The following is a 13559-nucleotide window of genomic DNA, read 5'->3' on the forward strand; positions in this document are numbered from 1 at the left end:
AGCAATAAAAAGGGCTGGACAATCGTTATATGAGACATGAACGAATCTTGAAAACATTATGCTGAGAAAAACAAGACAGGCACAAAAGAGCACATACTTTTATTGGAAAATTTAGCAGCTGAAAAGATACACTATAGTAACGAAACAGTGATTGCTTCTGGGGTTGGGTGGGAGGGCGGTGTTGAAAGGGTCGTGAAGGAACTTTCTAGGGTGATGGGATACATTCCCCAAGTAGCAGTTACCTTCATTCAACAAGTAACTTTTTCTACAGGTCGAGGGAAGCTACCTGGAGGAGGTGGCGACTGAGTTATGCCGGGACTGACTCATGAAGGCCAGACGAAGGGGGTGGGTGTTCCAGCATGGGTAGGACTTGGCAAAGGCCAAGTGCTTGAGTGGGGTCACTGGGTTTTAAAAACTTGTAACAATTAAGTAGAGGGCTAAAGATTAAACACCTCGACGCCTGAGTCCCATTTCTGACTTGATTCAGGATCACGGATAAGACCTCTTTGAGCCTCTCACTGCTTCAGTTTTCCATCAGGAAAATGGGCACAAGCTCCCTTATTTCCCGTTGGATTCCCTACAAGCTGGGAGAAGCCACAGAGTGAACGGTGAGTGACAGTTTGTTTGAGCCAATCTCTGGAGCCTAAAGCCTGCTTTCCTTTTTCGTGGGCCAATCGTCACGTTCTCCTTGAGGCCAGCAGCTTGGCGGAGGCAGGCCGAAAGCCTCATGACGTCACATTGCTAATAAACCAATAGCAGCTATTAAGAGGCGGGTACTTTTGGTGATAGTTCTATTTCAAGATGTCCGCTTAGCGCAGGGTCCGCCGGGAAGCTTTGAGGCGGTACGGGAGAAGGGGCGGGAACTCCCAGTAGATTCTGCCCAATCGTCAGTCGCGCTTCTTGCGATAGACGGGCAGTCTTTCCCATCCCCGTCGACTTAAGGGGGCGGGGTTCGGCACGCCAGAGTAGGCGGGCACCTCAGCTTTGATGGGTGTCTCCTTCGCCCAATGGCTAAATGGTATTTCCAGACGGGTCACCTCCTCTACCAATGAGATCTCCTGGCGGGGTCGCGGTGGGCGGGCCGTAGACCCTCCGGTATAAGGCGGTCCCGGGGGAGTGCGGAGAAAGGGGGGGGGTCTCGGCGGCCGGAGGAGGAGTAGACGCGGGTGAAGATGGCGGCAGCCGAAGCCGCGAACTGCATCATGGAGGTGAGCGCCAGGAGCGCCACCGGGGGCGGGGGGCGGTTTGGAAGTCGGTGTTTTACGCCTCCGCCGTGGGGAAGGGGCTCTGAGTCGCCGGATTGGGGTTGAAGGCCCCTGGCCGTACGGAGGGGGGCGCCGCGTGCTCCGTATCCGAGGATACCGTTTGAACTGCGGGTTCCCTAGCTTTCGGGGGCCTGAGGCGCCACGCCGAGCCGAGGGCCTACTGCCCCCTCCCACGTGGAGGAGGGCTGGGGGCGCTTCCGGCCTGGCCCCCACGTGGCCGTGGCACGGTGGGTGGGGAGGGGGTGTGCCGTGCCCGCTTGCCCGGCGGGTTCCACGTGCGGGACAAAGGCCCCGCCCCCGGCCAGGGGAGGGGCGCCCCGGGGGGGGGCGGAGAGGAGGCTCCGACCCTCCCTCCGAGGCCCCCTACCCTCCTCCCCGGGGATCGTGACGGGCACCTCGGGGTGGGGACCTCCGTGCAGTAATGAGGCTCTTGGGAGGGGCAGTGTGCCTCGACCCTTAACAAACCCTTTCCTGGGACCAGGGCATCTGCTTAGGCATCGGTCCAGGTTTCGTGCGCTCTTGCGTTGGGATTGGAGGAAGACGAAGAATTGGTTCCCTCTGGGACCCCTCCTACCCTCCAGTTTCCTGTCTCTGGATTCTCCCCCTCTTTGGGAGCTGGGGGGATGGGGCATGCCCCTGTGACCTCCCTCTGGTCTATGGGGGGGCATCGAGCGGAAGATCTTTCCCGATTAGGCGCTGTGCACCCCCTTGTGGCCATTTCTGGGTGTGTGGGAGGGACATCTTTTTCATGGGGCGTGTCTCCAAGCCCCCCTCCCTGTCGAAGCCCTCCCGGGCGAGGGGAGAGAGAATCTGTCCTGGGAAGGGCTGTGAGGTAGTGGAGGCAGCGGATTTACCTCCTTCTGGCCCTTCCTCTCCCTGGGGTATTTGTGAAGATGGGAGTTGACCACCTCCTCCCTGAACCCGTGTTTGAGGGTCCTGAACCTGCTTGCGTGAAATGGTGTCCCGTGAGGTGTGATTCTCTTGCAGTTATGTGGGGCTTGCCATGATGCTGTGTCTCAAGCGCTCTGGGGGCATGTCTGGCGGTGATGTCGGTGGTGTAGAGAAATGGGCCCTCAGGGGAAGTCCCCTCACCCGCCGTCTTTCCGTATCCGCGTCATTCACTGGTTTGGGGAGGATGGAGGTGGGGCTTGGAGCCCAGGGGTTATGTCTGTGATTTCACGCTTCTTGGCGCCTGGAGAGTGCTTGCATCTGGAAGAGCTGTAATCTGTTGGGCCCTCCGTACTCTCACCTCTTAGCTTGTAGCAGTCTCAGGAATGGGAGGTGAGGTTCCAAGATGCATACCTTGGGGGGCAGCCCCAGGGGTCACTCCAGTGACTCCCCCTTGGCTCTCTGCTAGACGAAGGCCTTCTTGGCTGGAGGAAATATCTTCCTCAGAGGTGGATCCAGGACTCGGCCCCTCCCCTGGGGAGTTTCTGGGCCTGAGATGGTGGTTCGAACGGGGAGTAGATGGGCTTGGGGGTCCAGGGTCTGGCCTCCTCCGTGGAACTCTGCCCTCCTGCGCAGAGGGTCATAATCAGGAGATTGGCACTCCCTTGTTTTGTTTGGGACTCCCTGAGTCCCAGGCAGGAGCTAGCAGCCCGCATGCCAGCTCTGGTGGGGGGTGCCCGTGTGCCACACCTCCTTTCTGGAATCCTCTCAGATGAGAGAGTGCTTTGCAGAGGTGACAGATGCCCAGTGGGTACACCCTGCCAGTTCCCTTCCCCCAGCTCGAATGGTACCCCAGGATGAGGCTTTGTGTCAGGAAGTGTCATCTAATCTGGGGAGATTAGATGGTGAGGGGGAGTGACAGCTGGCAGTGCCCTTGTGCCCGGCGGGTGCCAGTTCCTCTGGCCTGGATGGGGGAGGCGTGTGTGCTCAGGTGCCTGGCCCAACAGGGGCAGTGTGGGGGCAGGCCACCATCTCTCCAGCCACAGCTGGGATAGAACCCCCTCCCTGCTCCCCCACATCTCCCCCACCCCTGTTGAAAACAGCCTTGCCTCTTTACTTGTTCCTTCTCCCACCACTGCTCACAAAGGAAAAGCAAAATTGTAGGAAACACCTCCTTCTTGCCCAAGAGCCCGGGTCGCCTGGCCTGGCCCTCCCCTAGCCGCTCCTGGTAGCTAATCCTTTCTCCCTGTTACTCTCTCCTAGAATTTTGTAGCCACCTTGGCTAATGGGATGAGCCTCCAGCCGCCTCTTGAAGAAGTAAATATCCTTTTGTGAGACCCCTTCCCACATACACATTTCCTCACACGTCACGCCCTTTTTAGTGGTCTAACTGATCCCTCTGGCTTCAAACCACTTTACCCTTGGCCCCCGAAACACTTAGTCCAGACTCCGTCCAGGTTTGGGCCCCCACCTGGCCTCTCCCAATACTGTGGCTACTTCCTTAACTCCATTTACAGCCCCCCACCCCACCTTTGTCCTTCCCTGTGTCTGCCCCGCTTCCGCCTTCCTCTCCCCTCCCTTCCCCAGCTGTGGGCTGAGCTAGAGACGGGGGCAGACAGACTGGAGAGATGGTAGGCCTGGCTGAGGTATCGGGGGTGCCCTCCTGGATGGTGCTCTGGGGGTGGGGGGTTCCTGGGCGAGGCAAGACGGCAGGTGGGGGCTGTAGGGTTGCCATGGTACGGTTTGGGGAGTGGTTCTGTATACTCCATGGGGGCGTAGACCTGCCTGGAGGCTTCCGAATCTCTGGGGAGCCCCCAGATGTGACCCCGTTTGCTCCCATTCACCCCCTCCCAGGTCTCCTGTGGCCAGGCAGAAAGCAGCGAGAAGCCCAACGCTGAGGACATGACGTCCAAAGATTACTACTTTGACTCCTATGCTCACTTCGGCATCCACGAGGTGAGTATGGACAGACAGCTCCTGAGGGTGCCGAATCTTCCAGGGGGTCATGTTGGGGAGAGCTGGAGATTCATCTCTGACGCATGCGCACTGCCTTCCCTGGCAGCGGGCCACCCCCTCTGCGCAGGCAGAGCTCACACTCCGGGTCGCCTCGCGCAGCCGTTGCCTGGGAGACGGGGTTAGCCTGGCGCTCTACCAGTCCTCTCCTGGGAGGCCGCGGTGGGAGCGCGCATGTGCATCGCATGTGCATCTGAGACGCATGTGCATCTGAGACGTCAGCCCGAGGTCAGGGCCTACCGGTCTTTGCCGCCCTCTAGTGACCGGCAGCGGCTCGAAAGTCTTCTCCACCCCTTTTGCGTGTGGTGGAGGCTGAGGTCCCAGAAAGCAGCAGGGATGGGGTGGGAAGATTTTTCTCTTTCCTTTTTTAAAATATTGTTATAAAATATGCATAACAAAATTTACCATTTTCACGTGGGCGGTTTAATGGCTTTGGCTTACTGAGGACTTTTTAAAGGCAAGGCTTTACAGGGGGTTAGTCGGCAAGGGTAGAAAATGCCTAAGATGGGATTTTGGTCCATCCAGTCCAATTTCACGTAGGGAAACTGAGGCGTGTGGAAGGGAAATAACTTGTCCTAAGGGGACTAAAGCAGGTTTGAGGACTGAGTGCCAGTCTTCAAGTTGATCAGTGTGTTGGAGGCCAGGACACCCTGGTTTTCAGCAGGGGACGCCAGTCCCCTCATGATCTCTTTGTTCCCACCCCTGCCAGGAAATGCTGAAAGATGAGGTCCGCACCCTCACATACCGCAACTCCATGTTTCACAACCGGCACCTTTTCAAAGACAAGGTGGTGCTGGACGTGGGCTCGGGCACAGGGATCCTCTGCATGTTTGCCGCCAAGGCTGGGGCCCGCAAGGTCATCGGGGTGAGTGTCCTCGGCGGCCGGCCAGGCCTGGGCCTAGGGACGGAAAGGGGGCCCCTTGGGGCTCAGGGATTGGGTGGAGGGGAGTGGGGGTGGAGGGTGGCATTTGGGGGGGGGTCTCACCCTCCCTTCTTCCTGGGCCCCCAGATCGAGTGTTCCAGTATCTCTGATTATGCGGTGAAGATCGTCAAAGCCAACAAGTTAGACCATGGTGAGCCCAGGAAGAGAACGGGGTCTTTGGGGAGGGAGCGGGGGATCCCAGCTTCCCCGGGGCCCCTGGCAAGGGAATGGAGGCCATAGAAGTCAAATTCAGGCGTTCCTCCCCCGGTGGGCTCTGGGCTGCGGACAGCCCAAAAATCCAGCCTTCTCAGAACCTACCTCCTGACAAGCCGTCTTAGAATCTGCATGTCGAAGTCACAAGCTTAGTGCTTCAGTCTTTTATTTAAAAAAACAAAAATTTCAAGAAGCAATCTTGAGTTTTTTCAGTGAGTGATAGAGTCACGTGGTTGGCACATGAGGCCCATAGTAAGAAGTCTGCCACCCGCCTCTCAGCCACTCTTCTCTAAGTGCAGACAGCTCTCTCTCCCAGAGAGGTTCATACCGATGAACAAACGTGTGTGTATGTTTCTGCATTCACATGCTGGTTTTTGACACAGATAATGTTTCATACATGCCCTTTGTGATTTTCACCTGTGTATTATGTAGTTTAACACCTGATAGGATGTTGAGAGGATCTTGCTTTTTGATGACTGCCATCCTCTATTTTCACATACACCAGGTCTGTTAACCAAGTTCCTGGTCATGGGCATTTGAGCTTCCAAGACTTTCATCCCCCACCTGTAATGTCATCATCAATCATATATGAACTAATGTTATCTGTGAGGTCAGTTTGTAAAAGTAGGGTTGCATGGATCAAAAGTGGAAGAAAGTTGGGCAGAAGGTGCCACATTGCCCTTCCCACCTGCAAGGTTTGAGGGGCAGAGGACATGGGAACATGTGGGTTTTTTGATATGAGGGCCCTTGGCATTCTAGAAGCTGAAGGGGTTTTTTTTGAAAAAGAAATTAGTGTAATGAATTCCTAAGTTCCCATCACTGAGCTTTAAATACCTCCTTTTGAAGCAAATTCCGACTATAAATCCTGCCATGTGTGTATCTAATAGATTTTAAAAAATATTTAAAAAAGCATGACCACGGGAATTTCCCGGCAGCCCAGTGGTTAGGACTGCTTTCACTGCTAGGGCCCCACTTCGATCCCCCGTCAGGGAACTAAGATCCCACAAGCTACACAGTGCAGACAGAAAAACAAAACGTGACCGTGGCTGTTAGTGGCAAAATCTCTCTCATTTTTAAAAAAAATTTTACTTTGCTGCGTCAGGTCTTAGTTGCAGCGTGCGGGATCTAGTTCCCTGATGAGGGGTTGAACCCCAGTCCCCTGTCCTGGGAGCATGGACTCTTAGCCACTGGACCACCAGGGAATCCCAAGGCTGACTTCCAGTAGATTTTAGGAAGGGAGCTGCTCTGCCCCGTACAAAACCCTGACCCAGAAGCAGGTCATCTGCAAATGGTTTGGCACCAGGTTCCCCATGAGTGTGCGAGGCGTGACGGGTAAGGGGGTGGCTGCCTTTCCCATTCTGTGTCCTAGAGTGAGGGGCTGTCTGCACCGGGCCCTGGTCCTGCCTGCTAATGGCAAAATCTCAATGTCACCTCATACCTGATTCATGTCAAGTTCTGTTCCTGCCTCAGAAATACCCCTTGATGAATGAATTTTAAAAACTTAAGTTGACAGGGTGTGACTTCAGCTCACAGAGTTCTTTAAAGATGCCCCAACACAGCCCCCAGCCCTTCCTTGAGAAGACAAGGCTGTCCCGGTGGGGTCCCCAGGCCCCCAGGGGAGGCAGGCAGACGGCTGTCCTCAGGGCTGGTGGCATGTGCCCTTGTCTGCCCCGCAGTGGTGACCATCATCAAGGGGAAGGTGGAGGAGGTGGAGCTCCCGGTGGAGAAGGTAGACATCATTATCAGTGAGTGGATGGGCTACTGCCTCTTCTACGAGTCGATGCTCAACACCGTGCTCTACGCCCGGGACAAGTGGCTGGTGAGGCCCCAGCGGGGCGGGAGCGGCTCGTGCAGGCCGGTGTGGGGGTCCAGGCAGAAAAGGGAAGCTGTGCTCCGTACTTCCCACCACGGGGACTGAGTACAGGGCTTGGAAGACATCTACATGGATGTTAGGAGGCCCACGGGCAAGATGGAGGGGGCCCAGTACCGGAAGCTAGACAGGGACAGGGAGATGGTGCTGGAAAAGAACCACAGCAGGCCAGAGGGATTAGGAGGGACTGTGGACCCAGGTGCTGTCAGAGCAGGCCTCCCAGGGAGCTGACCGAGACCTGAACCCCGGACGGGGAGGAGCCACATGGGATCTGAGGGGCAAGGCACACTTAACAGAGGATTTCGGCCAGTGCAAAGGTCCTGGGGCAGCAGCGAGTTCGCTGTGTAGGGAACTTGTAGGGAACCTGCAGCAGAACACGGATCGGGAAGGAAGTTGGAGGTGAGGGGCGGGGGTGGGCCTGTGCAGGTCTCATGGGACCTCGTGGATGTGTAAGACTTTGCCTTACTCCTCAGAGGGGCGAGGTTAGGACGAGATCTGACTTAGATGCTCCTCAGAGCCATCAGGCAGCTATCTGGGGAGTAGACTGAGGCTGGGCACCAGTGAGGAGGCCGAGACAGGAGCCCACCTGGGAAGTGCTGAGCTCAGACCAGGGTGGTGTCAGGGGTGGATAAATAAACAAAATGGGGCAACCTTGCCCAGTCCCCCATCCTTCACGCCCTTGCCCTGCTCCCCGTAGGCACCCGACGGCCTCATCTTCCCAGACCGAGCCACGCTGTACGTGACGGCCATCGAGGACCGGCAGTACAAAGACTACAAGATCCACTGTGAGCTCGCGGCCCGGGGAGCTTACGGGCGGGGGCGGCTGGGTGCCAGCTACCCCTGGGCTCACCCTCCTCCCCGCCTCCTCCCCAGGGTGGGAGAATGTGTACGGCTTCGACATGTCTTGCATCAAAGACGTGGCCATCAAGGAGCCCCTGGTGGATGTGGTGGACCCCAAGCAGCTGGTCACCAATGCCTGCCTCATCAAGGTGAGCGGGTAGGGTGGCTGGGAGTCGCTCAGGGTCAACCCAAGAAGAGCCAGCACCTGGCCCCTACGTGGGACCATGAATGCTTGCTTGTTTGAGGTCTCGGGAGCTTATATACACATGTGGGATAATACCGACAGCCATCATTTTTTGAGGTTCCCCTTCTCAACCCCCGGTATCAACTCTCACAAGGATAAGGGAGGCAGGCCAAACTGGGTGGAGGAGGGAGTTTGTGGATGGAGATCGGTGGCGGGGTACAGACGCCCTGACTGGGCAAGCCTCCGTGGCCTGAGGCAGGACCCCCAGTTTTACCCTGAGCAGTCAAAGGATTTTACGCAGGGCTGTGACGTGATCCCTTTCTAGGCCGTCAGGCTGTCTGGTAAGGGATGTAGGGGGAGAAGGCGGGAGCCAGGGAACCCTGTTAGATGCTGCCACAGCGGAGTGGGGACACTGGCCGAGGCAGGCAGTGGAGAGTGGAAACTGGACGATGCTCCAGGGAGCAGTCCTCCTTTTAGGAGGTCGGCCTGTCAGATTCGGGTTTGGGGTTGGGAGAGCAGGGGATCCAGCAGGGGCCCCCAGGCTTGACCGCTGGGCCGGGGGTCAGGGAAGCGGGCTCACGAGGCTTTTCCCACAGGAGGTGGACATCTACACGGTCAAGGTGGAAGACCTGACCTTCACCTCCCCCTTCTGCCTGCAAGTGAAGCGGAACGACTACGTGCACGCCCTGGTGGCCTACTTCAACATCGAGTTCACCCGCTGCCACAAGAGGACCGGCTTCTCCACCAGTGAGGCGGGGCGCAGGGGCACGGGTGCGGTGGGCCTGCGACAGGAGTGGCCAGAGGGAGCCCCGGGGCCTGGAGGCTTCTCACAGCAGCTCTGCCAGCTGCCCAAGCGCACGGTGCCCCAGTCTCTGCACCCACAAAAAAGCCCGTCCCAGGCTTGGTCAGAGTGAAGGGACTGCAGTCACCGCCCAGTCAATGGGCTCTGGAGGGCGAGGGGGTCCCGCGGAGGGAAGGTGGCGGTGGGGAAGGACAGGCGGCGAGGTGGGTGGGCCAGGCTGATGCCGCCCATGCCCACCCCAGGCCCTGAGTCCCCCTACACTCACTGGAAGCAGACAGTGTTCTATATGGAGGACTACCTGACGGTGAAGACGGGCGAGGAGATCTTTGGCACCATTGGCATGCGGCCCAACGCCAAGAACAACGTGAGGCTCTGGGGCAGCTGGGAGGGGGGGCTCGGGCACCTCTGCCTGTTCTGGGGCCCGGGGACCTCTTGGCCCGAAACCTGCCAGCTAGCCCGCTTACCCTCTGTTCTGCACTCATCTGTCTGGCCTGTGCCCCCCACACTCCCATCCTCGGTCTGCCTGTGACCGCAGTTTCATTGAGCACCTGCTGGATACCAAGGGACCCTGGGGACCCAGGCATGATCAGGCCAGACCCCTGCTGTTCAAGTTCTAGACACAGGAGAGTCATGTCAGTGCCAGCTGGTCAGGACTTCTGTGCTCAGGTGGGAAAGGGGCCGGCAGGTATTGGAGACGTGGAGACAGGGCCGCAGGATATCCTGGCCCAGGAGTGGGAGCTAGAAAGGAAAGGAGGGCCGTTTATCCGCTGAGACGTGGCAGGCAAGCAGGTCTGGGGGAAAGTCAGGAGCTCGGGCATGGATGGGAGGACTCCTGGGTTGGTGGGAGGAAGGTCTGGAAGTTGAGGGACGTGGCCTGGGCTGGAAATGTCAATGGAGCGGCACTGCGTGAGCTTGGATGGAGGGGAGCACCCCACGGTGGCCCCACTTTCTAAGTCAGGGAGGTAAGAGCCAGTTTCAGCAGCTGTTCTCAGCCAGGGATGGTATTGCCCGCTGCCCCCCCACGTCGTCATCTGGAGACATTTTGGGTGCCACAGTTGAAGAAGGGGCACGGCTGGCATCTAGTGGACGGGCAGGGGAGCCGCTCCTGTGCAGGGCACAAGATAAGACTTCCTCACAGGAAAAGAGTGGTCTAGTAGCGCAAAGGCTGAGAAAACCCAAACGAGAAACTGAAAGAGACCCAAAGAGGGAGGAGGGAACCAGGAGTGATGTGCAGTGAGGTCCGAGGGGGGCAGCAGTTCTTGAGGTCATTGGTGGCTTTGCCCAGTCTTTCCAGGGGGTGCTGGGGGCCGAGCCACAGGGTGGGCCCCAGGAGGGTTGGCCTCCAGGAAGCTTTGGAGGAGAGGAAAAGAGGGCGGCGGGGTGGGGCCCTGGAGTTTTTTGAGAGGAGGAAGTTTTGCTAGAGAGAGGTTTGCTTCTTGTAAAAGAAGAAAGAAATAACTTTTGCTGATGGGGAAGGTTTTGATAAAGGAAATCTTACCATGCAGGAGACAGCAGTTGCCCCTCCCTCCCCCCCCCCAACCCCATCCCCCCCAAGGCGAGGGATTGGCTGGGTTCCAGGTGGTTTTGAGGATGTCACATTGGAAACCTCACGGGGAATCCGCACTGGTCGGGGAATCCGCACTGGTCGAGACAGATGCTGGGTGTGGGAGCAGCAACACGGTGTCTCCAGGGAGGGGGTGTGGACGGTGGGGGCCCTGCGGCACCGCAGGCGGCCGAGCTGTCCTCCCCCTTCCCCCGCTGCCCTCTGTCTCTGCCCACCCTGTCCCAGCCCCCCTCACGGCCGCACTCTCCCCACAGCGTGACCTGGACTTCACCATTGACCTGGACTTCAAGGGCCAGCTGTGTGAGCTCTCCTGCTCCACTGACTACCGGATGCGCTGAGGCGGCGCCCGGCTTCTCCCACCCCAGCCAGGCTGGCCCTGCAAGGGCCCAGGGGCTGCGGCGTTCTTAGGCGGTTTCGGGGCTCCCCCTTCCTCTCCCTCCCTCCCACAGAAGGGGGTTTTAGGGGCTGGGGGTGGGGGGGCACATCGTGACTGTGTTTTTCATAACTTATGTTTTTATATGGTTGCATTTACGCCAATAAATCCTCAGCTGGGATGGCAGCTCAGCTTCCTGGGGGACACGGTGGGGTCAGGCTTCTGCCTGCAGGCGTCCAAACCGCCCAGGGCGAAGAGACAGCCTGCTGGCGGCTTCAGGTCTCTGTCACCACTTCTGTGTCTCTGGGTCTTGCTGCCTTTCCCCAGCCTCCCGGATTCCACAGCCTCCACTCTCAAGTCCCACCTGGCCCTCAGCTCACTCACAGGGTGGTCTCCATTGGCTCTCAAGAGTCTGTGCCCCCCCCCCCCCAATCTAATGTCCCCTGTCACCGGGGCCTCTGCCGGGCTGGGGGAGGGCTGGGCTGTGGATTCCCAGCACAGCTGGCCTTTGAGGTTTCCCAGAAGCCCTCTCTCCGGCCTTCCCCCGTCACACACATTGTTCCTCTTGGGCTGTTTTTTCCTGTCCAGGACCCTCCAAGGCCAAACCAAGGCTGATTGGCAGTGCCCGCTGCCCTGCCCTTTCCACCTGGGGAAACTGAGTCGGGGCAGGGGGCGGGGGTTCAGAGAGTTCTTTGTGGGGGTGGCAGCCTGCCTCCTCCCCCAGCCTGGCTTGGAACTCGGGGTTCCCACTGTCTACCCCACCTTGGAGATGCAGAGACCCCACTGGCCTTCACCGTTTCCAGTGACTGGCTCTCCAGTCTCTGCTGCAGACGTGGTGCCTGCGCCTGCCCACCCTGCCCTTCCCAAGGCCATGTCCCAAAGTCACTGGCCCCCTAGGTCTCAGTCCACACGACCTGGATCACCCTAGACAGAACCCATGACCTTTCCATGGCCTTCCTACAGCTGCTTCAGCACAGCTGAAACGCTTGGCCTGCTGGCACCCCACACCCATCTGCATATATTCCTCTTCTACCAGGATGGTGTTAGGGCCCGACTTGAGGTGCCTCAGTTTGCCGCCTGTCCCAATTGTCAGCGCCCCGCGTTGCCCAGCCCCCGCCCTGGAAGTCGCCTGTCCCTTGACATTGCTGTGCCAAAACTCGGCAGAAGGGGGTGAAGTCGCGCCTTGCAGCATCCCCGCCCCCAGTCCTTTCCAGGAAGCCCTAAACTGCGTCGCCACTTGCAGGTGTCAGCTGCCCCGCCCCTCCTCCCTCCGCCTTAAAGGGGTCGCGTCTCCCGGGGCCTCCCAGGGGCATCGACGGCACCGTGGGTCCCGTGAGGTCTCCTTGGTCGCGGTGCGGGAAGTGGGCATCCCGAGTCCTCATCCTGCCCTTCTGGCGTGGTGTGGCTCATTCGGCCTCAGTTTGCACGGTCTGAGAAGTGGGGACGCCCTGATTTCCTGACGCTAAAGCAAGCGCTCAGGGCATTTTCTAGGCCCGGGGAGGGGGCGGGGGCGCACCCCGGAGGAGCCGCTTCGCCCACCGGTTTCTCAAACGCCGGTCCGCCCCACCCCCACGATGACCACCCACATTCTCTTGCTGTTGCTCGTCGCCTCCTCCATCCTGGGGGACCCGGACTCGGCAGGCAGGTGAGAAACGCCGAGGGCAGCGGGGACGGGGCGGGAGGGAGACCGCGGGGGGTGTGCGCCCTCTCTAGGCCGTTTTCCGCTTCGGTGGAATGGGAAGTTGGCCAGGAAATGGGCCTCGCCTGTTTCGGAGTTCTGGGTACCCCCCGAGCCCCCTTTCTCGGGTGGGGTGTTTGAACCCCGTCTTCTCCCATGCTCCATCCCCAGGCGGCCCCAGCCCCAGGTCTCCCAGCAGCGCGGGCGCCTCTGTTCCCTGGGCACGTGCCAGACCCACCGCCTGCCAGAGATCATATACTGGCTCCGGTCTGCCTCCACCAAGGAGCCCTCAGGGAAGGCTGGCCGCAAGCCTCAGGATCCCCACAGCTACGGGCGCCGCCGGCGGCGCGAGGCCAGAATCCCTCTACGTCTCCAGGACCCCAGCCTGCGGCAAGGCCAGCGCAGTGCCCAGCTCGCTGGGTGATGCTGGGCACATCTCTGCTCGTCCCCTGGCTTCAGTTTACCCATCGTGTATTGGGGCTGTGACCTCAAGTTTCAAGATCCCCTAACCACCTCCTGGGGTCTCCCCGCGCTGTGACTGGGCTGGACCCACGTGCACACCGGCCCCAGCAGGGACAAAGAATATTAACGTCCAGAGCTGAATAAAACGAGAGTTCCATGTTTCAGTCGGCTTGTCTGTCCCCATTCTGGCCTCCCAATTTGAGTCGGGTCTCTAATATATTCTCCGCTTTATCTAGGCAATTCCCCCCCACCCCAACGGAAGCCCCTCTGATTAACTTGAATCCGACCCGCTGTAGCACCTCCACGCCAACTCAGTCCCTGCAGCCGCATCTCCCGTGGGTGGTTTTGGTGGGTCTACTGGACCCCAAAGCAGTCCCCTCCCTCCCCTGGGTGGTGGGGCTGAGATTCGCTCCGGCTCCCACGCGCGTGGGCTGAACTCTAAGCTGAGCTTCTTTCCTCGATGAGAAAGGAGAGAAAAGAGACAG

At 58.9% G+C, this 13559-nt stretch overlaps 2 protein-coding genes across 6 annotated transcripts; both read left to right on the forward strand.

Annotated features, from left to right (window-relative positions):
• The first annotated feature begins 1126 nt into the window (after positions 1-1126).
• On the forward strand, positions 1127-11115 carry PRMT1 (protein arginine methyltransferase 1). Of its 5 annotated transcripts, none has more exons than XM_027978634.3 (11): positions 1127-2235; positions 3417-3470; positions 4008-4109; positions 4876-5031; positions 5176-5239; positions 6978-7120; positions 7869-7956; positions 8045-8160; positions 8792-8942; positions 9240-9361; positions 10816-11115. In XM_027978634.3, exons 1-11 carry the CDS (start codon positions 2221-2223, stop codon positions 10897-10899), a joined length of 1095 nt encoding a protein of 364 aa, XP_027834435.1. In that variant the 5' UTR covers positions 1127-2220; the 3' UTR covers positions 10900-11115. The 5 variants fall into 5 exon arrangements, with proteins under 5 accessions (XP_027834435.1, XP_027834434.1, XP_027834436.1 ...); XM_027978633.3 differs by having other exon boundaries at positions 1127-1208; XM_060398765.1 differs by lacking the exon at positions 1127-2235 and adding an exon at positions 2416-2546.
• A 1124-nt stretch (positions 11116-12239) lies between these two features.
• Positions 12240-13238, forward strand: ADM5 (adrenomedullin 5 (putative)). The gene is made up of 2 exons (XM_012190716.4): positions 12240-12579; positions 12784-13238. Exons 1-2 carry the CDS (start codon positions 12509-12511, stop codon positions 13034-13036), a joined length of 324 nt encoding a protein of 107 aa, XP_012046106.3. The 5' UTR covers positions 12240-12508; the 3' UTR covers positions 13037-13238.
• The last annotated feature ends 321 nt before the right edge of the window (positions 13239-13559 follow it).

Source organism: Ovis aries, chromosome 14 (assembly GCF_016772045.2).
Source record: "Ovis aries strain OAR_USU_Benz2616 breed Rambouillet chromosome 14, ARS-UI_Ramb_v3.0, whole genome shotgun sequence".
Classification (NCBI taxonomy): domain Eukaryota; kingdom Metazoa; phylum Chordata; class Mammalia; order Artiodactyla; family Bovidae; genus Ovis; species Ovis aries.

Coding starts and splice junctions, on each gene's coding strand:
- ADM5 (XM_012190716.4), top strand. CDS start 12,509: ATGACCACCCACATTCTCTTGCTGTTGCTCGTCGCCTCCTCCATCCTG. Junction 12,580..12,783: donor GACCCGGACTCGGCAGGCAG/GTGAGAAACGCC, acceptor CTCCATCCCCAG/GCGGCCCCAGCCCCAGGTCT.
- PRMT1 (XM_027978633.3), top strand. CDS start 1,173: ATGGCGGCAGCCGAAGCCGCGAACTGCATCATGGAG. Junction 7,957..8,044: donor CAAAGACTACAAGATCCACT/GTGAGCTCGCGG, acceptor CCTCCTCCCCAG/GGTGGGAGAATGTGTACGGC. Junction 9,362..10,815: donor GGCCCAACGCCAAGAACAAC/GTGAGGCTCTGG, acceptor CTCTCCCCACAG/CGTGACCTGGACTTCACCAT.